The following is a 26,844-nucleotide window of genomic DNA, read 5'->3' as shown; positions in this document are numbered from 1 at the left end:
CAGAAGCAAAAGACTTCTGACCAGCAAAATAATAGTCTTCAGTAAGTTGATAATACAGTAGAAGAGGCCCTATCCTTGAACATTTAACTCTTACTCTTCCTGTTCTAGCCAAACATACTTCCAGTAGGAGAACTGGTAGCTGGTAGGCTTGGCATCAAGAGAGGAACCTCAAAAAATTAAAAGTGTATATACATTGAGTAGATCCCAAGTGTTGAGCTGCTCGGTGCAGGTAGAGTCCTGCGCAACCCAGGGCCCCTGAGGACGACACAGCATCACAGCATAGTCATAGAATTTTATCTCTTTGGGGCCCAGAAAACAACTGTGAAGACAGGATATTCTATGTAGGGTTGTAAAAAAGTCTATTCACTATAAAGTTGAAGCTTGTGCATCCCAAAATTCATAACTAAATATCCTTGGACTTTCTTACCCCTTTATTTTTTATGTTACAATTTCAGACAACCTATTTGGGAAGGCCTTTGCAAAAGGTATTTCATAAGCCCTATTTCAAGGCTTAACTTCATAGTAAACAAAATGAAAGCTTTTTCGTTATTGAATGTGTTACTCCCTAGGTTGCTGGCATTTGTATTTCTGGCGATACCCAGGTTTCTCTGATCTCTGCTTTTTTCCCCCTAACCATTGACCGTTTGACCACAGGTTTCTTTAATGAGACCTTTTGCAAGGATACCCTTCTATCTTCTGATTTCTTTATCTGCAAAATGGGGATACTGCTTGTTCATCATAGAATTGCTAAAGAATTGAGACATAAATACCTAACACCAAGTCCTTCTTTTTGCTTTATTCCACATTGTTCTTTAAAGGATACTGAACTTCAGCATTTTGAAACTCAGAAATAAGTTACCAAATAAGTTATCTAAATATAAAAATAGATTCTAGAACATTTTTGTACTTGGAATTATAAGCACAGTAAAAAGCAGACCATGGTGTCTTAGTCATCTGGTGCTGCTGTAACAGAAGTACCACAAGTGAGTGGCTTTAACAAACAGCCGTTTATTTTCTCTCAGTGCAGGAGGCTACTAAGTTCAGACTCAGGGTTCCGGTCTTTAAGAGGCTTTCTCTCTCTGTTGGCTCTGGGGGAAGTTCTTCTCTTTTTAGCTTCTGTTCTTGGTTCCTTGGAGATGTGTGGCACGGCATCTTGTCTCCCCCCGTCTGTGCCTAATCTTCTCTTTATATCTCAAAAGAGACATGACTGAAAACACACCCTATACTAATACTGCCTCATTAACATAACAAAACCCTTTTCTCAAATGGGATTATAACCACAGGTACAGGAGGATTTCCAACACATATTTTTGGGTCAATCCATAGCATATATTTCACACTCTCACTATTTTATTTGAGAAACCAGGTTAAGTCTTCCTTGGCTAAATAATAAATCTCCGTGACATTAAAAGGGTAAACACTATACGCTTTTGGTGGTTCTCTGGTAGATTTTTCGCCATCCATGCAGGAGTCTGGCCAGTGCACCTATGTACAGCTACCATCCGTCAGTGGAGGCTTTTTTGTTGCTATATTGCTATACAGGGTTCAGTGGGAGCTTCCTGGCTAAGATGGAGTAGGAAGGCCTGGGACCTACTTTCAAAAATTAGCCAGTAAAAAAACCCTGTGGATCACCATGGTCCAGTCTCCAACCAATCATGGGGTTGGTGTCAGACCGGGCAGCGGTTTATTGTGGATGGGGCTGCCATACATCGGCTGACTCCAGGGCAGTTAACAACTTATGATGATTTTTATATTTGTAAATGTTACTTAATGTTTCCTACATCACTCAAGGAGCTATTTTTGGAGAATCTAATTAGAAGTTGAGTCCCCTACCATGCAATAACAACTGCCTCACCTCTTTATGTACCTTCTGTTAAAAATCACCTGACCCCTGTTGTATTTAGTGTAAATAATGTATCAAGTGGTTCTCAGGTATCATTGGGTCAGAGTCATCTGGAGTGCTTGAGAGTTGGAGTGGAGGTAACTATGGTTCCAACCTAGACCTGCTGGATCAGAATGTCTGTGAATGAGGCCTAAGAAACTGTTTTTAACAAGTCATGGGTGTTTTCAGGAGCAGCCATGTGGGAGACTTCGTTGGGCTACCCTTGTCTCTTTCCCGGACCGCTGCAGGAAGCTAAACTGGCCTTCCCGTCTACTCTTAACCCTCATCCAGACGATTTTCCACAGAGCGCCAAAAGCATTGTTCTTAAAATGTAAATCACAAAGTTAGGACAATTAGATCACCTTTAAGGATAACTTCAGTGGATTGAAACTTAAAATCCATTGATTCATGATGATACTAAACCCCCTCCTCCAGACCCTCCTGGTTACCTTTGGATGTTAGGAAACCAAGTCCTTGTTTTGTATACTAGTGAAAGAACCAAGCATTTGCTCATCTTGCCTCCTACAGGAACTGAGTCTCAGGATAAACGGATTATTCATGAATGGGAGTATATAAAAATATTTCACCTACTGAGAGCTATCACCCTTTTGCAACTCTTAATAAAATAACGTAGCTAGGCAATAATCATCAGTGACAATGCATAATAACCAGACACTTTGAAGTACTCAGTGTGCCTATAAAGTTGCCAAAAAATCAAACGTTAATCTGATTAAGTCCTCTCGATCAGTTTACAGCAAATATAGAAGACCGGGGAACATGTGGGAGTTTCTGCAGCAGAAATGACCTGGTTTTTTCCAATAAATAAACTGCAACAACAAAAGGGGTAGGAGTAAGAAAACCAGAGTATGTCATAGATACATCAACCAATGGCATTGTGTGCACCTTACCTGGATTCTGATTCAAACAAACGGGGGGTGGGGGGGGTGGGGGGAAGGCAATAAAGGACGTTTGGAATTTTAAAGATGAATATATAGAAATATAGATGAAATTGCTTCAAAATACTCTGGCAGGTGAGGGTATAGATGAGAAATAACTTGAAACAGTTCTTTATACTATTCAGCTTGCTTTTGGGTATGTTTATAATTGCTCATTAATAAAAAATATATAAATTAGATTCATAAAACTCTTCGATGGATTGCTACGGAATTTAGAATAAAACCCAAAGTTTATGGCTTGGCCTGTGAAACAGCTCCGACTTGTGTCTTGGACTCGTTTACATCTACCAGGCTCCTGCCTGCTGCAGGGCCTCTGCTCTCACAGATCCCTCTGCTGGGAATACTCTCCCTTCTGCTGTCCCCTAGCTGGCTCCATCTCAGGGCCTCTCTTTCTGGCTTAAAGGGCATCCACTATATGATCGGACCATCCCTGACAATGTCGTCAGTGTACTTTGTTCTTGGTCTGTCTCCTACTAGAACATAAGCCTTTTGTACAGTCATGTATTCCTAATACGTGTCGTGCGCGTGATAGTCTTCAGTAAGAACTTGAATGTGAGTGTTGTCTACCTTAAATGTATGTCAATTCAAATTGTATGTGATGTGAAACGAAGATGACCAAATGTTTTGGTAGATGTTATTTCTGGAATAAAACCAGCTGCCATTGAGTTGATCCTGGCTCATGGCATATTTCCTTGAAACCAGACAGGCAGCTTTATGACCACTGGGGTTGCGAAGGTAACAGGGCTAGAATGAACTTTGAAATTATACAGATAGCTGTCCTGAGTCAAAGACTTGTTTGAATGATTTACAGATTACACCGTGATGAAATTTGTTTAGATTTTCCTGTGCACTGGACTCACGCTGGCAGAGTTTAGCTCATAACCACCTACTGCAGATGTCCTTGAAGACTGGGGGTATTTTGAAGTCTTTGTGTTATAGCACCTGACACATGGAAGCACTTAATAAATGCTTGTTTGCTAAATGCTTCATGGACTTGAAGATTATAGCAACTCATTCTCTGTCAGTCCAAATAACTGGTTTATTTCACCTTCAGAAATCACCATTTGGTATTTTACAATTTTAGCTAAACGTTCATTTTGAGGTCTTGGGGTAGCCACGCTCCACAGTGGCCCCAATGGTTCTCGCTCTAGGCATGCATGTCCCGTGTGCATTCATTCATACCCACATGGTGGGCTGAGCCATGTAACCCATAGGGTGTTACTGTAGAAATGGAGTGTGGCCTCCAAGGCTAGGTCATAAAAGCCATCGGGGCTTCTGCCCAATTAAACCGCTGAAGTTTCCTATTGGTGTTTGTATACATACCTATATGGTCCACACTCCTGGTTTCTTCAGTGGAATGATTTGTTTCTGATTACTCACTAGTTTTTTATTTATTCACTTTAGTTTTAAAAGGTAATTCTAGATCCTACCCCTTCCTAGTTGGCCAGCCCCTACAACCTAGAATCATCTGGCAATTTAATAAATATGCTTTACACTTCCATTCTGCCATTTTAAGTCATCGATAAAAAACATTAGAAGGCAGTGGATCCAATACTAATTGCAGCAGCCCTGAAAGACTATTGAGTATATTCAGAGATTAACAATGAGCCTACGATAATTTGAAGGGTCCAACAGTATAAATATCTGAATAACCCACTTAACATGGAAATACAACAAAAAGTGACAGACTGGATAGATTTGATCTCACATTGCTCTGTCTATCAGATCTGTCACCATGACTGCAGAATGCTAGATTTAAATCTCTCCTAGGTATTTGTTGGAGCCCTGGTGGCACAGTAGTTAAAAGCTCAGCCATTTGAACCTGCCAGCCTCCCCTTGGAAACCCTATAGGACAGTTCATTCTGCTCTGTCCAACAGGGTCGCTATGAGTATTGACTCGACGGCAGTGGGTTTTTTTTTTTTTTTTGGTAGATATTTCTAAAGTATATCCCAGGGTTAAGCCTTACGCTGAATTTGAAAACCATGACAAAATTCACAAGTTGTGAAAAATTCCCTAATTACGTTTTCTTCCAGGGGTGGGGGGGCTTTCTCAATTAGACAACCGAGATATGGCGCTAAGTCTTTATTTTTCACGTAGGGTTCCACCGCAGTAACCGTTCAGAGAACACTGGTGTAATGCAGACCGAACAGAAGCGTCTTAGCATGCTGCTTGCTGTACACACAAAGCTGGTGAACGTCTTCATACACTAAGACGAGGCGATAAAATGGGTTAACTCCATCTGCTGCTATGTTTATGAATCACTCGGCAGTGTTATTACAGGCTGCCTTCACCCGAAAGCAGAATTACAACCGCTGGCAGCCCCCAGGCAATTCTAAAATGCAGGTCTAGTGAAGGCTACAAGGAGCAAGCAAGGGATAGATGCTATGTCCCTGTTCTGAAGGGCTCTGCACATTTTAGGATTGATATGGCCGCCCTAATAGCTTAACGTTGAGTTTCCGTCACCAGGAATATTGGCATCGGCACTGAGAACTTCTGCAACGGTAACTGCGTACGTTTAGGTTTAAAAAGCAGAATACTGTCCAGATAATAGAACGGCTACTTCCCAACTTCTGCCCAGTTCTCACCCGCTGTCCTGCAAAACCCCCTCACATCTGATGGAGTTTTAGTGAAAGCCTCTAGGGACTGTAACAGACCTTCCTCAGCCCGGGTTCCAGATACTAAACTAAGTATCAGACACAAGCCCTGGGAAGCTGCTGTGTTCACAGGAAGACGCAGTGTTTCTACTGGAGGTAAGCGTCAAGTCTCTTCTGAATGTTGTCAAAGGAATCTGCTCCCATGTAATCAGCCTGGCCCTGTTCCCACCGTTCCTTCCGTTCTTCTGAGGATACAAAAGGCTGTGCCGGAGCTGGGGTCTCCTCAAGGGACAGATGTGCTATGTCTCCTGAGACCTCTTCCTAGAAGGAGAGCATAAGCAGACAGTCCTTGAGAGCTGGAAATCAGACTGGTTTAAAGAACGCAATAAATTGAAGATGATGAGAAAAGCCAGGACGGATTATCATGCAAAGTGGCAAAAACCGAAAAGCATGACACGAAACGAACAAACAGAAGACACAAAAATACAAGGGTCATATGATTTTTTTTCCTAACGAAATGAAGACTTCTTGACTCAGTGAAAACATTGGGAAAACAAAGTAAGCAGGGTTAATGTTTAAGTTCTGCATACCTTTCTACAGAAGCCACAAGAGAAAGCCAGTGTATAGACCAAGTTTGAAAGCTGCAAACAGTTCATTAGAAAGGGTAAGATGGATGCAGAAGGAAACACAAGTCTCAGGATATATTCTCGATCTGTGTGGGCTCAGAAAGGTTGAGAACTTAAACAAAATGATACCTCTGGGGCTAAGCTTCAGAAAGAACCTAACCAGCGAGCCACACCACATACACGAGTTGTCACATGATAAGCATGAAAGCTAAATGGTTTCAGACTATGTACCAAACTCATCTGCCTGGTCAAGCTTTCATTTGGATTACCGAGTAGCATCTATTCCTTGTAGCTTCTGTTAATTTAATCTGGTTAGTTTTGACCAACTGTTTCAATTCCCATCTTCACCTTTCCTTGGTTCATATTTCTCAGTCCTTGGATTGCAGAAGGAACAGGGTAAACATGCAGGAAACAGAACAAACCTAGCCTACATTAAATTTGATTCTCATTATGATGGTTAGCAGTAACTTCAAATGTACCATAAAAGAATACCAGTGCTATCCTTCAAAAAGCTCTGCGGTGAGAAGGTACTGGAAATCTTAGAGAAAGAGGAAGGCAAGAGTATACGTAGGCATTGCTTTTACTAGAGAAAATGGGTCACCTCAGAAAAAAAAGTTTCTGATCACTTGTTTTTGCTGCTATATATAAGTATAGGTGTATATGTATGTATTTAAAAATACTGGAATTCCAAGATATTTGGGCAGGTTCTGTGGGATTGTATCATAGCTAAGGCCATGTAAGAAGTCCTTCCACTGGATGAGCCCTGCCTTTGCCTTCCAGGTGCAGCAGAAATGGTGCAAGAAGCCTCTTCCAGAGCCCTCCGCTCACAATCTGGGCGCAGGCAGGGGGCCCTTTCCTAGGAGAGGAGCCTGAGAGGTCACGCCAAGTATGCTGGATCTACCTGAAGAAAATCCAGCTTCTAAAGTGTGACATCTCCATGCCACTCCCGAAAGTGCTATATTTAATTCTGGGCTATAGAGAAATACATTAAGCAAGGTTCATCTCACATTTTTCATAAGGGTAACAGTCTCAGACCTGACTAGTCTGTGACAAAACTAAGGGAATTTTTGTTAAGTTTTTTAAGCCTTGGTTAATTTGGCTGCTTCCATAAAGATTCCAAAAAAAAAACCCAAACCCGTTGTCATCAAGTTGATTGCAATTCATAGTGACCCAACAGGTCAGAGTAGAATTGCCCGTGGGGTTTCCAAGGGTGTATCTTTACAGGAGCAGCCTGCCAACATCTTTCTCCCATACTGTGGCTGGTGGGTTCAAACCACCGATTTTTGTTAAACAGCTGAGTGCTTAAACACTGTACCACCGGGGCTCCTTCCATAAAAATTACAGCCCTGGAAATCCTATGAGCCAGTTTTACTCTGTCCTGTAGGGTCTCTATGAGTCAGAATCGACTCCATGGCAATGAGTTTGGTTTGTTTTTTTACTTATGTGCCAAGCACTGTTCCAAGTGCTGTATAAGTATTCTTTCACAACCCTATAAAGCACTGGGTACAAATGCTAACAAGGGGCTAAAATTTATACCACAGAAAAGCAAAGGTGCTCTTAAACCTTACAATCTTTTATAATTATAGGCAGATAATTAACTGATCGTTTAGGCTACATTTCACTCATTTCTATTCTTTATATCTTTATATGTAATGTAACTGTTTAATTCCTCATATTCTTCCAATTCTTCCAAAGTTAAGAAAACTTCAAAAGAGGACCTTTCGTCAGAAAAGATGCTAAAGCAGGTTGTTATTGTAAATGCCAACATTTCCCCCTGACAAAGAGACTCGTTTTCCAGGACCCTGTAATAACCATAGGAGTATAAACATAGGAAAGCAAAATAATCGTACAAAAGTATTTGTTTTATGTTCATGTTATTGTGACTTTTACTGCAAACTCTTTCTTCTAAGCAGATGGCAAATATAAAACAGGGATATTTAAATGTTTGCCTTTTCTAAAACATGCACTGGGGCATCCTTCATTTTTACAGACTACTACTTCAGGAATAATCTCAATCTTTTCATAGGCAACAGGCTAAGACTTTTACAGTTATAAGATATGTATGTATATTTAAAAAAACTCCCCAAACTGTCCTTATATTTTCGGAGCCAATGAAATGTGCCACAAAACCTACTCCAGCTTTTGCTGATAGTATTTCTCTTTTCTAAGCTGGCCACTGTTTTTCCTTCCACAAAACAACTTATCTCTTTGTTTAAAATACCACTAAACATTCCCCATCTCTACTGATACCTCAGATTACAAAAATAAAATTAAAAAACATAGCATAAAATGATTTGGAAGATAAAAACAGAACCTACCACATTCAGGTAGGAGACGGTGTCTTTGACAAGGCCACTTTGTTGAAGCAGAGGTAAAATGCTGGTGGTGAAGATGTCCCACCAGACGTTGAGAAACTCTGGATGCATCGTGGTAGGGTCATGGACATCACTTTTCACACTTTTTGTTTTGGGATCGTAAGTATAATTCCACGGTTTGATTTGTCCCAGGAAATGCACAACTTTGGCATTTGCACCGAACCTGCCGAGGGAACACAGGCTGGTCAGTGAACACTGAGCACCATCAAAAAGACAAGGAGCACTTTGCTGGGTCGCCTTATTCATGCACCTTCCATCTGCCGTAGTGGTTAGAAAAGAAACTGGCCTCACTGAGAAACTGTGAGACAGACACCCTTCTAACTGTCGGATGATGGCAATATTTGAGTACAACGCAGTGTTAAATATACTAGGTGTCATGGATTGAATTATGTCCCCCCAAAAATGTGTGTATCAACTTGGTTAGGCCATGATTCCCAGTATTCCGACACCCTGAATTTGGACTTGTAACCTACTAGACTGTGAGAAAATAAATTTCTCTTTGTTAAAGCCATCCACTTGTGGTATTTCTGTTATGGCAGTGCTAGATGACTAAGACACTAGGTAATTAAAAACATAGTGGGGTTCAGTGCAACAAACAAAACGCCGATCCCCTGCTGACAGGAAAAGCACAACCACTTGGAAAACCATTTGATATCATCTAGTAAAGGTGAAAATGCTGGCGTTTGATACATGAGGAAATGCTCACTATCATTAGCCATTAGAGAAATGCAAATCAAAACTACAATGAGATACCATCTCACCCCGACAAGGCTGGCGTTAATCCAAAAAACACAAAATAATAAATGTTGGAGAGGTTGGGCAGAGACTGGAACACTTTCACACTGCTGGTGGGAATGTAAGATGGTACAACCACTTTGGAAATTGATCCGGCGCTTCCTTAAAAAGCTAGAAATAGAAGAACCAGATGATTCACCAATCCCACTCCTTTGGATATATCCTAGAGAAGTAAGAACCATCACGCAAATAGATATACGCACAACCTAGGTGCGCATCAATGGGCAAATGGGTAAACTGGTATGTATATTCACGGAATGGAATACTACACAACCATAAAGAACCATGATCAATCTGTGAAACATCTCATAACATGGATGAATCTGGAAGGCATTATGCTGAGTGAAAAAGGACAAATATTGTATGAGACCACTATTATAAGAACTCAAGGTTTAAACACAAAAGAAAACAGTCTTTGATGGTTATGTGGGTGGGGAGGGAGGGAGAGGGGTAGTCACTCACTAAAATAGGTAATTAGGTGAAGGGAAGGACAATACACAATACCGGGGAAGTCAGCACAAATGGACTAAATGAAAAGCTAAGAAGTTTCCTGAATACAACCAAACACTTTGAGGGACAGAGTAGCAGGGGTGAGGGCCTGGGGACCATGGTTTCAGGGGACATCTAGGTCAACTGTCATAACAAAGTTTATTGAAAATGTTCTACATTCCATTTTGGTGAGTGGCGACTGGGGTCTTAAAAGCTAGCAAACAGCCATCTAAGATACATCAATTGGTCCCAACCAGCCTGAAGCAAAGGAGAATGAACATCAAAGACGCAAGGAAAATATTAGGCCAAGAGACAGAAACGGCCACATAAACTACAGACTCCATCAGCCTGAGACCAGAAGAACTAGATGGTGCCTGGCTACCACCAATGACCATCCTGACAGAACAGAACAGAGTCCCTGATGAACGGGAGAAAAGTGGGGTACAGAAATCAAATTCTACTAAAAAGACCAGACTTAATAGTCTAAGACTGGAGGGACCCTGGAAGACATGGCCCCCGGACTCCTGTTAGCCCAGAATTGAAACCATTCCTGAAACCAACTCTTCAGACAAAGATTACACTGAACTATAAGACAATAAAATGATACGCACGAAGACAGTGCTTCTTAGCTGAAGCAGATACATGAGACTAAATGGGCAGCTCCTGTTCGGAGGAGGTGAGATGCGAAGGCAAAAAGGGATAGGAGATGGCTGAATGAACATAGGAGATCTGAGGTAGAAAGGAGGAGTGTGCTGTCCCATTATACGGAGAGCAACTACGGTCATATAACAATGTGTGTATAAGTCTTGGTATGAGAAACTAACTTAAATTGTAAACTTAAAACACAATTAAAAAAGAAGAAGAAAATGTTGGTGCCGTATCCAGCAGCTCAATGTCAAGGCATCTACTCTGAAGAAACCGTAATCCAACGTTCTTAGCAGCAATACTGTTTGAGTCGTTAACTGGAAACAACCCAATATCCGTGTTAGATTATTGTTCAGCAAGTGTCCACTCCTTCTTCCAACCTCACAGGGAGAGTATACGTCCCTGCCTCCCTGATGCTGGGCATGGTCATATGACTTGTGTTAGCCAATGGAACGTGAACAGAAGTGATAAGTGGAAAGAGGCATTGATTGTATTTGTTCACCTCTGGGCAGCTGCAACTTCTGCTAGCAGAAGAACGTGTCCTAGGTAGCCTGGGTTCCAGAAGACTGAGACACGTGGCACAGATGTGGACTAAACCCATGACTTGGCTCCAAGCTCAGCTGGGATTATCAGCGCTACCCCAGCAGACCCTCCGACATACAAGCCAAGAAATACACACTTATTGTTGAATGCCACTGAGGCTTTATAGTTATTTCCCCATTCTGTTTTCTTTAACGGACAACTTCTGGTGTGTTCTCACCATACCATGGCAGGGACTGCAACATAGCAGTGAAAATGAATGAATTAGAGCTACATGCGTCATGCAGCCACGTGGATGAATTTTCAAAACATTCATATGTTGAAAAAAGGAACAAGTAGAATGAAAATATATACATATTACTGTTGTTGTTAGGTGCCGTTGAGTGAGTCAGTTCCAACTCACAGCGACCCTATGTACAACAGAACGAAACACTGCCTAGTCTTGTGCCACCCTCACAATCGTTGTAATGCTTGAGCCCATCGTTGTAGCCACTATGTCAATCCATCTCGTTGAGGGTCTTCCTCTTTTTCACTGACCCTCTACTTTACCAAGCATGATGTCCTTCTCCAGGGACTGATAACATGTCCAAAGTCTGTGAGATGTAGTCTCATCATCCTTGCTTCCAAGGAGCATTCTGGTTGTACTTCATACTACTACGTGTATTATTATGTAAATATCAAAAATAAGCAAAAAAAAAAAAAAATGTACTGGTTAAAGAACAGAAAACTGTAATCAGTATCAATTTTATGACATGGGTTACCTCTGGGGGAGAGGGAACATTGTAATTGGGAAGGGGCAAAAATGGCTGTAAGTACTGGTTGTGTTCTTTTCTAACTTGGGTGGTGACTATTTTTTTAAAAAACTATATATTTTTTCATAAATTTTTTGTATATACACTATTTCACAATAATATCCTTTAAAACAGGGTGGTCCTGCCCTGGCTGGGAAGATCTCTATGCACGTACAAACGAGTGACAATAAGAGTGAAAACAACAGGTGCCAAGGGAGACTGAAGAACAGTGAGCATGCTTCAGGAATTCAGAGGCAGAGGTCACTACAGTGGGCGCAGTGGGGTGCAGTGGGGCAGGAGACGTGGCGCTAGCAGGGTGTGATGTAAGCTTGAAAAGGAGATAGGGCTGGGTATTTGGTGATAGGAATACAGGGGATTCTGGGTGGGAGGGCAAGCAGCGGGCAGAGCACATGTGTGCTAGACCACGTGTCTTCCAGTTACAGCCAAAGAGTGAGCTCTGGGTAGGAAAAGGTAAACAGGAGAGATCTGCAGGTGCTAGGCCAAGGGCTGTATTTCAGTGGGCTTGGGTGGTGCAAATAGTTAACGTGCTCGGCTGCGAACCAAAGAGTTGGAGGTTTGAGTCCACCCAGAGGCACATCAGAAGAAACGCTTGATGGTCCTACTTCTGAAAAACCAGCCATTAAAAATCCTACAAAGCACACTTCTGCTCTTACCTAGGGTCGTCATGAGCTAGAATCAAAGGTAACTGGTTATCATACAGGCAATTAAAGTATGATCTGTAGATGAAAGTAATGCAAACTCTCTGTTACTTTTCCTATCTCCTAAAGTTTGTTAAGAGGTGGCGCAGTGGTTCACTGTTCAGCTGCTAACTGAAAGGTCAGTGGTTCAAAACCACCAGCCGCTCTGCAGGAGAAAGACGTGGCAGTTTGTTTCAGTAAAGATTACAGCCTTGGAAACCCTATGGGGCAGTTCTGGCTGTGCCCTATAGGGTCACTATGAGTCAGAGTTGACCTGATGGCAATGGGTTTTAAAGTTTGTTTAAAAAAAAAAAAAAAAAAGGCTAGGGACCTATGAAATAGCTATTATCACCCAGGAGTTTACTGGATTTGAGGTCTACATTCTTTAAGGCCAGGATTGAGTGTAAGGACAGTCCTGTGAGGTAGAGTTAATGTGTTAATTAAGGCTCCTGAGAGGTGCTAACTGAGCTGCCTAAGGCCACACAGCTACTCCGTGGCAGAGGTGGCATTTGCACAGGTTTGCCTCTCTCTAAAGGAGCCCTGGTGGTGCGGTGGTTAAGTGCTCGGCTGCCTACCGAAAGGGCAGCAGTTCAAGCCCGCCAGCTGCTCCACGGGAGAAAGATGTGGCAGTCTGCTTCTGTCAAGACTACAGCCTTGGAAACCCTATGGGACAGTTCTACCTGGTCCTGTGGGGTCACTATGAGTTGATGGCAACAGGTTTGGCTTGGTTTTTGCCTCTCTCTAACAAAACCTAAGCTCTTACCATCCTACCATGCTGCCAGGGAAATACAGCCTGCCTGTAAAGTTCTTCTTGAGGGTGACTGACTATTCCACAGTGTGTTTCTTCTGCAAATGAGGGGGATACCTGATATCCCTAGCTTACTCTTCATATAGTGTATTTCACACACATGCAACCTTACCCTTAAAAGGGTAGAAATCATACATTTGTGCACAGGCGGAGCTCTCACTTCCCAGCCGTGAAATCCTGTAAGCAACTATTCTGAGCATGGGGCAGTGCCCAGTGTGAAAGGAAATGTGATGGAAGTACCGGACTGCGGCTCCGGGAGACTTCCATCCCAACGAGGAGATGGCTCATCTCCATCACCGCAGCACAGAGAGACACGGCAGGGCTACAGGGCAGTGCAGACATTAGGACTGTGCGAATTCAAAGGGCTACAGGGAAGTGTGGACGTTAGGACTGTGCGAATTCAAAAACAGTTACCGCAGGTGGTGGTTTTCAGGGGAGGTTTCCTGCAGGGAGCAGACCCAGCAGGCCATTAAGACGACCACCTTCAACAAATGTTCTCGCCAGATCTGACGTACGTGCAAAAAGCACGCGTGTGCGTGCGTGCGTGGCGTGGAGGGAGACGTGCACTGCCTCATCTAGCACTACAAACCCTTAAGTCTAAAGCTACAACGGAGCACGTGCGGAAGCACCAGTATGCCTTCGCTTTCTCAGGCAGTCACCACCACGATTCAGCTTTCCTGCCCAAAGTGGCACTTATTTGCTCCTCTTGTGTTATCTGACCACTGAGCGTCAGCGCATGATTTGCCTAGACCTAACATCACTGTCAGAGCCCTGGTGGCACAGTGGTTAAGAGCTCGGCTGCTAACCAAAAGGGAGACAGTTCGAATCCACTGGCTGCTCCTTGGAAACCCTATGAGGCAGTTCTACCCTGTCCTGTAGGGTCACTATGAGTTGGAATCAACTCGATGACAATGGTTTTTTTTTTTTTATATAAATGTCAGGCAGTCGTAACATGGCAGTTAGCAATACTAATTAAAACATGAATACAGCTTGAACATTATTCCTTTCTAAGCTGCTCTCTTGACAGCTCACAATTGACTGAGCACTAATAATAATAGTTAACATCTATTGAGTACTTACAATGTGCCAGGCACTGGTTAGCATTTGCATGCATTTCCTCAGTTAATCTCCAAAACAACCACCTGAGAAATCCCAGGAATGAAGAAGTTAAATAACTTGTCGACTGGTGAGTTTGACAAGGCTGGGATTCCACCCAGGCAGGCTGGCTCCAGAGCGCAGGATCTCAACCACAGCTAGGCTGTTACCGTAGAGCATTCACAGAATTATAAGGGCAGCATCTGAGAGTGACATCTGTTAATCCATGAATTAACTCCTGGCCTATAGACAGTCAACGGGAGTGACAGTTGGAAAAGGGGTGCCTAATAAGCCTTGGAAACAGCCCAAGTATAGTCAAGGACAGAGCAATAGAAAGCAACCAGTAGGAAAGAAAGTGACAAACCAAGCAACCTAGCACAAACCATCTGAAGACAGGATGTTCTCAGAAGGATGTTCTCGTTTCCATGAATTTTAGGAGAAACAAGTGGGAGAATGAGAGGAAATGGTTGGTGTTACCTTTGGTTAGCAGGTGACCCACAAGGGGACACAGTGTCTAAGGTCCTCCCAGCTGCTCTGCAGCATCTGACTCCGTGAACTGGGCTTCAGAGCTCCCGGCAGAGAGAGGGCACAATGGTCCAATCACCAGGGAATGCCACGGTGACGGCACATGTATCCGACAGTAAGACTGCTCAATGTTCAGCTGCAGGCAGGAGTGTGCCCCTCAGCATCTGCCTGTCTGTTCCCCAAGGTGGGTCAGGTCCTGTCCACAACTGGCTCAGGGGTGTGGGCAACTTCCCTGGAGACTGGCTTCATCGTGGTGAGATACCTCCCCATGTGGTCCATGGCCTTCCCCTTTATGTCAGTAGGAACACCACTGAGCGACAGTTCCACACCCTGCATTTCGCTGTGGCTCAGGCCTTGGGCTCCACCTTCATGCACCCATGATCTCTGAGTATCTTTTCAATGCTAAATCAGTGCTTACCCTCCGTGGGCCAGCAGAAGGATCCTCCTTCCTCAAAATGACCTTATTTACCTATTCCACCGTAACAAGGTGAAAAACTGTATCCACTAGATAGTCCTTTCATAGATAGGGCAGTCTTAGTTCTAAGGAATTTCTTGATAAGCTCATTTTAAGTAGAATCTGAGATCTTAAACTGCCCTCTCTGCCTCTGAACTCCTTAGGAGCTAGGAAGAAGTGGGGAGGGTGTGAAGAGACAAGAGGTGAGCAGGGGTGTGGTGTAACCTCCCAACAGCTACCCAAACCTTTAGGAACAACACAGAAACCATGAGTGAGCAGGTTTCTTGAAAACTGGTGGGGGTGGCCAGGGAGAGCAATGTGTGGCCAGGTACTGAGGGGCAGACCAGAAACCATTCCTGAGGATTCAGGAGTGTGAAGGCAGAAAGAAGTGAGAGAGAGGAGGGAAGACGGATGCTGGAGCAGACAAAAATCACGTGGAAGCTTCCGACGTCATGGGTGGCAGAAACAGAGTTCAGGCGACGGTCAGCCCTATTTCTGGATGGCAAGGAACAGGTACTCTTTTTAGGCGCTGTAGGTACTGAGATTACTTTAATCCCACTGCCACACACTTATCTACGGAAATGACAGGGACAGGGGTGGTAAGAAGACAAGTTTCAGAGCAAGGCCTAGTTATGAGAACATCAGGCCTAGGTGTGTCACTGAATGTGGAAGGAAGGGTTTAAGCAAAGACAGGGCTACTTGAGCTTCAGGGGAGATGAGAAGTGGGGGGTGAGCAGCTGCTAAGTGGGAAAATGGGGCTCAGATAGGAGGTAGGGCAGAGTGAAGACAGATGGCAGCTTTGCATAAAGCAGTCATCCCAAGTATGTTCCTGGAAATCATCTAAGATGGCACCTGGCCTGTTATCAGTGCCTGATGTAAAGGGTATTGTGTGGGCCCAACACCAGCCACCTTATATAAAGGTTTGGGAGTCCCCTTAACTATGTAACTGTGCACTGACTGTAAAAACAGCACTTATTTACACAGTAAAGGAGTCTGAAGGGCCGCTTTCACAAGGAGGCACATTGAATGCGAGAAAGGTGAGCAAAGGTTTCAAACACTAGGCCACTTTGTGTATCTAGAGTTTCAATTAATCGAGCTATGTACGAGCTTTGATTAATCACTCTGATGTCGCCACCATATTCTGAGGGATGCTTCTAAAAATCATTTTCTATCATTTTAATCGATTTATTCTTCAATCATCTGTGAAAATCCAAAACAGTCATATCAAAATGAAATAAACGAGAGCAAAGATCCTAAGTAAAAGGAGAAAAAAAGAAATTCTTTTTTTAGCCTTAATGCAAATTTAGGGGTGTACCTTGCAGAAGGATGACCCGGGACATTTTTCTAGTGTTCGCTCTCTTCCAACAAAGGCAACAGCTTGTCAATCAGTTACCAATCAAAATTGATGTCACTTGACTAAAAGCCAAATAGTTAGCTGATGAATAAGGAGGGGAAATGTTGATGTCAGAAGATAAAGTTTGACCAGCGTCAACCCAGATTAAGGATAACCAGAACATGACTGACTCACACCTTGATTTACCCACCAAATTACCAGCCAGGAATTAAAAAAAAAAAAAAAAAAAGTCGTGTACATATCACGATTGTCTCTAAATGACTGACAGCCATTCATTCTGACCCACTAATGGGGATTTGTCTCAGCTTGCACACATCTCTTAAAATAAGTGTTCTAATTTTAACTTGATAGAATCTCAAAACGAGACATCCAGATCACAAGACAGAGTTTAAACTAGAGCCAGCAACAATACTGCTTATGTTAGCCATTAAAATAATCCCTGTGACCTGCTGTTACCAAAAGATCAGATAGAAGTTTCAGACTAGTTGAGTGACTGAGAACCATAGCCAGTAAGGTGTGGGCGAGACCACAGAACTGTTTAGAAAGGAAAAGGAACTAATCCACTGCAGTGGCCCATCGGAGCAATTTTAGCTCTCACTAAGCTCTTTAATCAAACGATGTATTGCATTGGGCAAATCTGCTACAAAAGACGTCTTTAAAACGTTGAAAACCAAAGATGTCACTTTGAGGACTAAGGTTTGCCTGACCCAAGCCATGGTGTCTCCAACTGCCTCATATGCAGGCAAATGCTAAACAACGGATAAGGAAGACCAAAGAAGAACTGATGCCTGTGAATCATGGTGTTGGCAAAGAATATTGAATATACCATGGAGTGCCAAAAGAACTAACACATCTGTCATGGAAGAAGTACAGCAAGAATGCTCCTTGGAAGTGAGGATGGTAAGACTTCGACTCTTGTACTTTGGACATGTTATCCGGAGGGACCAGTCCCTGGAGAAGGACATCACCTTGGTAAAGTAGAGGGTCAGCAAAAAAGAGGAAGACCCTGGATGAGATGTACTGACACAGTGGCTGCAACAATGGGTTGAAACAAAACAATGATTGTGAGGATGGCAGAGGACCAGGCAGTGTTTTGTTCTGTCATACATCGGATCGCTATGAGTCAGAACTGACTCGATGGCACCTAACAACAACAACCACAACGAGCTCTTTAAGCATGCTGTTCAATTAGATACCAAGAAAGAGAGACAGACAGCACTGCTTGTGTGACCTTCTCTGGGAGACAATGAACTAACTCAATGTGGCAGCTATGCTGAGCATCCTTTGCCCACTTGGATGACTTGTGTTCTCTGTGACATCGCCACTCACTCACACACCTTCTCAGCCTCACCCTGGTGTGCTGGTGCAGCCACATGTGGCTCCCGCCCCACAACCAATGAACCACCTCTCCTCTCTCACCGGAAAAGCTCTTCTCTTACCCACTCACAATCTCAGTCGAGGGCCACAGACTCAGATGCCTGCAGGGGTGAGGCCGAACGTACAGAGGAGGGGACCTGGCCAAGTAGGGACTGTGGAGCATTACCATGCGCACTGTCCCATCTCCAGAAGACAGCTGCCACCCAGCAGCAAACAACAATGGTCACCAGGGACTGTGGACCCTGAGCTGCCCCCAAATATGATTTTTCTCTTGGCTTTCAAGCTAAATATCCATCCCAATAATGTCAATACTCAAACCCAGATTCCAGTACCTAGACTAGGACCTGGTCAACCACAGTGCCTACCAGGTGGCCCCTCTTCACAAAGCAGGCCAGGGAAGGCCCACGATGCCAGGCCACGAGGGAGACTTTCTTGGGGGTTAGCACATCATTCTTAGTCTCCACTGGTTGGCTGCTCATTCATTCATTCAACCAAAAAATACACCTGTCTACCTGCATCTGTGCCAGGTACGTATTCTTTCTTCTTTCCTGTTACTAAGAAAGAACTCTCATCCGAAGCCAACCTCTTCAGGCCGCTTGTGTACTAGTGGTCCCACTGCTTTTCACCTAGCCAAGGACACCACTCTAGCAAGCCTCCCCTCACTTCTCTGCATCATTAGTTCTCTTTCTCTCACCCATCAGTATACAAACATGTTGTAACTTCTCCCATCTTAAAAAAATCAACCACCTTCTCTTGGTCCCACATCCCCATCCAGCCACCGCCTTATTTCTCTGCTCCTTTATACAGCATGATGCTTTAGAAGAGCTGTCTGTATTCACTGTCTTCAATTCCCCTCCATTCTTTTGGACCCACTTCAATCCAACTTTCTCCCCCACCCCCCTCTACACCAGATGTGCTCTTGCCAAAGTTACCAGTGACGTCCACATTCTAGATCCAGTACCAATTCTCAGTTGTCATCTTATATGACCTATCATAATATCTGATGCAGGTGATCACTCTCTTCTCCTTGAAACACTTCCTTTGCTTGGCTTCTACGACACCACACTTCCCTGGTTTACCACTTGGCTTGCTGTTCTCAGTCTCTTCTCCCTGCTGCTCTTCACTTTCCTGCCTTGGAGATCAGTCTTCAGGACTCTTTTCTGACTATAATCACTCCCTTGGTTACATGGTTACATGTCTTGTAGGTATAAATGCCATTTATATGCTGATGGCTCCCATAGTTCATCTCACTCGGACTTCTCTCCTGAACTCCCGACTCTTGTATCTACTTACCTATTCCGCACTTTCACTAGGGTGATTAATATGCATCTCACATTTAACAACAAGTCCATAACTTAATGCGTTCAATACATTTCTCATCAATCCTGGCTTCACCCACAGCCTTTCCCGCCTCAGGAAATGCCAACTCTGTCATTCCAGTTGCCCAGGTACAAGACAGTCACCCTTGACCTCCTTCTCTCACATCCCACCGAACATCTGATTTTTCAAAAGAAGTTGGAAATCCAGGTTTTATGTGAAATTCTCAAAATTTAGAGGAAAAAATGTTTATTTTGTTGTCGTCAATATACACAGCAAAACACACACCACTTGGACAGTTTCTACATCCACAATTTAGTGACATTGATTATACTCTCTGAGTCGTGGAACCATTCTCACCCTTCTTTTCTGATGATATTCTCTAAATTTTAAATGTTGACAATCGATTTTTTTCTTTTTTTAAAGGAAAACTGTGCGTAGGGGAAATGTATCCATGGGACAAATACTGTCAGCAGCCCACCAGTTTGAGACCTCTGAGGAAGACATGTCTTTTACTCAATCTCTACGCTCTTTCTCTCCCTTGAGCTCCCTGTTATTGAGATGGCATCTCTTGAAGATTCTGCCCATGAGATCTCACTCCTGTGCCCTTCTTGCCTACTGTCAGAGCAGCCTCTGAAGGCTGAGCTGGGTCTGGCGTGAAAGCTTTTCCCTCGGTGATAAGGACTCGGGAGGGACAGTGGAAGGGGCAGCAGCAAGATCTGCGGACAGATCATTTGATAGAGATACCACACTTGGCGAGGAGGTCAGAATGACCAGATGGCCATGCTGAGAAATGGGCACTTGGGGCCCAGGAGGCATCACACCGAGTCCGGAAAGGAGGGGCAGGATGTGTGTACAACCATTGCTTGAGTCTTCCTCAATACCCAAACCAGGACAGCCTGTATCATGCGTTGCACAGGACACTTGGGACACCTGAGCAGTTGCTAAATTCATTAGACTATGTGCTCCTTGAGAGCAAGGGCACACCTCATTCATCTTCGGGGTCCGCAGCAGAGCAGAACGTGCACCACACTGTACACGCTTCAGGTTTGAATGAAGAAGTGAGTAAACCAACAAATGGCTAAGAAAAACAAAAAACAAAAGCCAACAGTGACCCAAATTACAACAGCCTCAGGGGTTTGGGTGAAGATGTAGGAATGGCAAAAATAAAAACAGGAAGCTTATGACTTCAATGGCAACAGTCACGGGGGGACTGGAGCCAAGGGGTCTCAGGGGCTGAAGAAAGACCATCAAATCAGAAAAACACAACAACAACAGAATAGAGGGGATCTAAGTAAGGCTTCAATTTCCATTCTGGAAAAAGTTGATCTTAAAGGGGTTTGATAAATCAGAGTGAATGAGTCAAATTCATGTAAAAGAAATAATGGATATGAATGTCCTCAGAGAAGTTCAATGCAGTAAATTAATGGGAAGGAGTCTTGTAATTCTCACTAGACCAGGTGTCAGGTCATATCTAATCTCAAGTAAAAGAGTAAGACAAAATAGCTGGAAGTGATTTGGTAAACCAGGCTTTTTTAGTCAATCAATTTGACCTGCTAATCTGTATGGCAGTTTGAAGCCACAGCAGAAAATTATCTTTGTTTTAGGCATTTTATACAGCATGATATGACACAGCTTTTAGTCAGTGGATATAGAGAAAGCTAAAATGAGAACTAAATGACTTTAGAAAGACTAATAAGACTTTTTCTAATCAAAAAAGACGACGAGACAACCCAGCACTCCGTACAAACCAAATTCTATGCTCTCTGGATGAAACAGGCTCTCCAGACAGAGACAATGTGAAAGAAACCAATATTCCTTAAAAGCTACTATTTTCTAAACATTAAGCTAGGCACTTCCAGAAATGTTATTTCATTTATGAACTTATTTCCCAATATATACACTACAAATTAACTTAAAAATTACAAGTTAAGTATTTTAGTTCTAAATTATGATGCATTAAAGAGGATCTTCTACTACAGAAAATACTAATTTTTTCAGAAGCTATGTTTGAGTAGGAAACCCTGGTGGCGTAGTGGTTAAGTTCTACGGCTGCTAGCCAAGAGGCTGGCAGTTCAAATCCACCAGTCGCTCCTTGGAAACTCTATGGGGCAGTTCTACTCTGTCCTATAGGGTCGCTATGAGTCGGAATCGACTCGACGGCAGTGAGTTTGGTTTGGTTTTTTTTTATGTTTGAGTATTCACTCAAAGTGGTAAAACTATTAAGTGTGTCTCCTTTATGGTTTGTTCTATCCAAACAATATGTAGAGAAAGGCTTTAGATATGCTATGTCATAGCTCAAATGCATATTAAGTTTGATTCACATGAGGCTATTTTTTAGTGGAACTTCAAATAATAGCAAGGTCCACAGTGTTATTTAAAAATATTCAAGGCTATATGATTCTAGGAGCCTTGATGGTGCAGTGGTTAAGAGCCTGGTTGCTAACCAAAAAGGTCAGCAGTTCAAATCCACCAGCCACTCCTTGGAAACCCTATGCGGCAGTTCTGCTCTGACCTATAGGGTCGCTATGAGTCAGAATCGACTCAAGGGCACCGAACAACAACATACTATTCTAGGGTATGCACATCTAAATACTGCCTCAGTGACCTCTTGGTACACAGTTTCCTGCAGTTTGTGAGAAAAATTCTTTATTCCTTCTTCCATGAAACCCAAGTTGCTCTACAAACGACTCAACGAATACTATATGCTATTACTTATATGAAAATAAGAAAATATACAGAAACCAAAACTGGTTACCAGGGCAGGAGGAAGGGGGAGTGAGGAGGTTTTCGCACAGAGTGTGGTGAAATAATTTGGAAAAAGAGAGCGAGAATGTCGCATAGCTTGAAAAATACAATCAATGTCAATGAATTGGACATGTAGAAATTGATGAAATGCTGTATGTTTTGTTGTGTGTATATCATTATAATAAAACAAAACAAACACAAGCCAAAAAAAAAAAAAAAAACCTGCTCTACGGTCTCCCACTTCACCTGCCAGCACACCACAGAGCCACTTGGCCCTAGAGACACCAACGGCATTCTGAACCCAACAGCGGGGCTTCCAACTCATGCCGAGACCCCACAGGTGGTCTTCCACAGGACTCCTTGAGGGGTAGCTATGGTGGCTCAAATGTTCTTGAGAGGCTACTTCAGATTCAAAGGTTGGGACCACAATTTTCCATCAACAGAAGGCAAGAATGAAATGTTAACTACCTGCCATTTCGGCCCTCCCCCAAATCCAAAATGTTAAGAGAAAGTGTCTCTGGAGCTGGAGCTCTTCAAGAAAAACAAAACCATTTTCTGGCAGAGAGAAGGCAAAAGGAATTCTCTGATCTGGTGTCAGCATTCCTAACTGGCAAGCAATGGGCCGAGACAAGGCATGGCTCTGAGCAATGTTATCGTAGAATGTAGAGCTGACACCTGCAGGGGCGGGCTGCACACAGCGTTAACTCCTCCGGGCCCACAGGTCAGATGACATCTGGCTAACAGCTGGAGCTGCTCCTGACTTCCTCAGTGTGTCATATACTCTACGGTTATAGCCATGAACCAAGGAGACTGCCAAAATCAGCATGCACTCCTGAAGCTAGGAAGAAGAAACCATCCTAACCGTTTTAGTAACTTAGATCTCATACTGTTTTTCTGAGAAATTCATTTGGAGGATATAGAAACAAAGTTCCAGCGAGTAAGTCTAATTTCATTAAAACAAAACGACAACAACAACTCTGCTCTATCTGCTTCTTACTTGTCTGCATTAAAATCAAGGCAAGCATTGTCTGTGCAAAAAGCGATTTCCCTGAAAGGTACAGAGGAGCCCCTTTTACTCAGGAGCTGGTACTGACTGTTGGCAGGTGTTATGGATTGAATTGTGTCCCTCCAAAATGTATGTCAACTTGGCCAGCCCAGGATTCTAGTATTGTGTGGCTGTCCTCTACCTTCGCTACCTGGTGCTGTTCTAACAGAAATACCACAAGTGGATGGTTTTAACAAAGAGAAATTCATTTTCTTACAGTCTAGGAGGCTAGAAGTTCGAATTCAGGGCATCAGCTCCTAGGGAAGGCTTTCTCTCTCTGTTGGCTTTGGAGGAAGGTCCTCGTCATCAATCTTCCCCAGTCAAGGAGCTTCTCAGTGCAGGGACCTCGGGTCCCAAGGACGAGATATTCTCTTGTTTCTTAGTGGTATGAGGTCCCCATGTCCCTCTGCTTGCTTCTCTTTTATATCTCAAAAGGGACTGACTTAAAAAACAATCTAGTTTTGTAGATTGAGGCCTGCCTCATTAACACAACTGCCACTAATCCCATCTCGTTAACATCATAGAGAATGGATTTACAGCACACAGGAAAATTACACCAGATGACAAAATGGTAGACAACCACACAATACTGGGAATCATGCCCCAGCCAAATTGATACATATATTTTGGGGGGACACAATTCAGTCCATAACATCTTCCATTTTGTGATCTGATGTAATTTTCCTATGTGTTGTAAATCCTCATTTCTGCCTGTGGTTAATGAGGCAAGATTAAAAGCCGGCCATTGCCATCGAGTCGATTCCGACTCACAGCAACCCTATAGGACAGAGTAGAACTGTCCCATAGGGTTTCCAAGGAGCGCCTGGCGGATTCGAACTGCTGACCCTTTGGTTAGCAGCTGTAGCACTTAACCACTACGCCACCAGGGTTTCCAAGGCAAGATTAGGTTATGTTAAAGAGAATTAGGGTGAGATATTGCACCCTAACTCAGGTCACAGCCCTAACCAGATGTAGGGGAGTTTCCCTGGGGCGTGGCCTGCATCACCTTTTATCTTACAAGAGATAAAAAAAGAGAGAGAAGTAAGCAGAGAGATAGGGACCTCATTATCACGAAGAAACAAGTGCCGGGAGTAGAGTGCATCCTTTAGACTCTGCTGAGAAACTCCTAGAACAGGGGAAAACTGATGACAAGGACCTTCCCCCAGAACCAACAGACAGAGAAAGCTTTCCCCTGGAGCGGGCGCCCGGAACTCAGACTTCTAGCCTCCTAGACTTAAGAGAATAAACTTGTTTGTTAAAGCCATCTGCTTGTAGTATTTCTGGATAACTAAGACAGCAAGTAAGGAGAAAATCAGAGTCGAACTGACTTACAGGTGAAATAGTTGCCAGGCGCTGTGAGCCACACTGTACAAAAAGCAGGAATCTTTAAATACCAGGTTCACTCTGTTCAGGAACTGAGGTCAGCTGGAGGGCTGTCAGATTCACATCTCCCTAGCACACTCTCCCCAGGACACAGCCCCAGCACGCTCACCCCAGGACACAGCCCCAGCACACTCGCCACAGGACACAGGCTCACTGTACAGTATTGAGTGGAATGGCGGGTAGCACTGCTCACACTATTAAAAATTATTTTTCCATTCCTCTCTCATCTTTTTGTTCACTAAGCTGAATTTAGTCATTTAAAGGTACAGTATTATGCAACTGGAGCCCTACTGGTGAAGTGGGTAAGAGCTCGGTTGCTAACCAAAAGTTTGGCAGTTTGAATCTACTAGCCACTCCTTGGAAACCCTACAGGGCAGTTCTACTCTGTCCTATCGGGTTGCTATGAGTTGGAATCAACTCAGCAGTGACTCCCCTATGACAGACCAATTCAGTTCTAGGGGTAAGCTGCTGTGGTTTGCAGGTATACTCTTCAAACTGGCAGAGTTAGCTATGAGCAGTAAGGGTTAAAACGAAGCAGGTCCACATTTCCCAGCAAGGTTGAACTTTACAAGGCCACAGACTGAGCAGTGACTATAAGCTTCCCTTACTGCAACCCTTGATAGTAAACCTTGTTATGTTTGCTCTCCTTGGACCACAGTTGGTAAGTTTGAGAATTTGCTCTGATATGTTGGTCAGTCAAGAGAAAACATTAATTTGCTCTAATATGTTGGTCAGTTAGAGAGGAAAGAACACAGATGTTTATGATCCTTATCTAGAGAATGTTGACAGAGTCTGCCCAGAAAGGGACAGAGAAAGAAACATTTCTGCCACAAAAAGCTGGGCGTGCTCATTACTGAGGTACAGGAGTCATGGACAGGACTTTGGATAATGAAATGGGAGGAATGAAAGGCCCTTTGTTTTCTGATCACTCAGCAATGCCTAGGCGGAACTGCAGCTGGGACAGCCAAGGGCAACTCCATGGAGAGCTTCGCTGCTCACGGCTGTGTCTCAGGATCAACCTGACAGCTAGGCTACCGTTCCAGAAACCTGAATCATCTTCTCAGTTCAACATAAATGAGTCAGAAGCACAGGGTCCCGGCCCTAGGGACGGGACCAACACTGTAACAAGGCTGGGTCCGTTGCTGCACTGGAACAAGCGTGTAATGCCAACAGCAAAAACAAACGCCCAGTGAGCACTACCCTGTTAGGCATGCCATGTGTATTAATTCACTTCATCCTTATAACAAGCTCTAAGTACCATTTCCTTCCTCATGTTATATACAGGGAAACTGAGGCACAGAGCCTAAGTCACGTAGCAGGTGAATGGCACCTGAGGATGTGCTCCCAGCCTTTTGGCTTCACAGCCTACTCTTAATACTTTGTTATTGTTAGGTGCCCGGCATTGGCTCTGACTTATAGCAACCCTATACACAATAGAACGGAACACTGTCTGGTCCTGCACCACCCTCACAATCGTCGTTATGCTTGAGCTCATTGTTGTAGCCACTGTGTCATCCATCTCACTGAGGGTCTTCCTCTTTTTCGCTGACTCTCTAACTTAATACTATACTACCTCTCAAAAATGTAAAAGATTAATAACCTAACATCTGAGTGCTAAGGCCAGGCCCTCTTCTAACCACTTTACCTGATTGCTTCTTTCATCCTCACAACAACCGCATAAGGACACTGAGGCAGAGAGAAGCTCACAGACTCGCTCATGGTCACCTCTTCAGTAAGCGACCACCTCAGGATTTGAACCGATGAGACCAGCTCCAGGGCCCCAATCCTAACCACCCACCATACTGCTGACAGGATCTTGCCTGATCTCCACAGCACTATGGAGGAAGCTGTTAACACCCTCGTTTTCTAGGTGAAGAAACTGAAGTTCAGCGTGTTGTGGTCTTACCGGTGGCAACGCAGCCATTAGGAGGAAGTAGCTGTGTTTGTGTCCTAGTTGGTCGGACCCTACAATCTGCGTTCTTGACTACGACTTATGATTTGCAAGTGGGTATCTTAAATTGGTGGGAACCTTGTCCTGTACCTGTTGCCACTGAGTCAATTCCACCTCATAGCAACCCTATAGGACAGAACAGGACTGTCCCATAGGATTTCCAAGAAGCAGCTGGTGGATTCGAGCTGTTGACCTTTTGGTTAGCAGCTGAATGCTTAACTACCATACAGCCAGGGTTCCCCTTGCACCAGAAGGCTGATAAATGTCCTCCGGGTTGCTCCAAGCACAAGACAGTAACATCAAGGCCTCTCCCCATCACAGCAATGTTTCTTCCTAAAGAGAGAGCCTGTGCCCAACTTGCCATGTTCCTCAGCTGGCAATGAAAGACACTCGAC

The 26,844-nt window shown here is 43.7% G+C and overlaps 1 protein-coding gene across 3 annotated transcripts in view; it reads right to left on the bottom strand.

Moving 5' to 3' along the window:
* Positions 1 to 26,844, bottom strand: part of GYG1 (glycogenin 1) — a 50,627-nt gene that overhangs the window by 3,679 nt on the left and 20,104 nt on the right. For 2 of the 3 annotated variants that reach the window (XM_064275577.1, XM_064275578.1), the window contains exons 6-7: positions 8,378 to 8,597; positions 4,735 to 5,754 (exon numbers count right to left, since the gene is read on the bottom strand). In XM_064275577.1, coding sequence (XP_064131647.1) covers positions 5,581 to 5,754; positions 8,378 to 8,597 — 394 coding nt within the window. In that variant the 3' untranslated portion in view covers positions 4,735 to 5,580. Of the gene's footprint in view, positions 1 to 4,734; positions 5,755 to 8,377; positions 8,598 to 26,844 lie in introns of those variants that run through there. The other variant, XM_064275579.1, reaches the window with a different exon arrangement.

The sequence above is a fragment of the Loxodonta africana genome, chromosome 23 (genome assembly GCF_030014295.1).
Source record: "Loxodonta africana isolate mLoxAfr1 chromosome 23, mLoxAfr1.hap2, whole genome shotgun sequence".
Taxonomy (NCBI): domain Eukaryota; kingdom Metazoa; phylum Chordata; class Mammalia; order Proboscidea; family Elephantidae; genus Loxodonta; species Loxodonta africana.
This window is presented reverse-complemented; position numbering and strand designations above follow the sequence as displayed.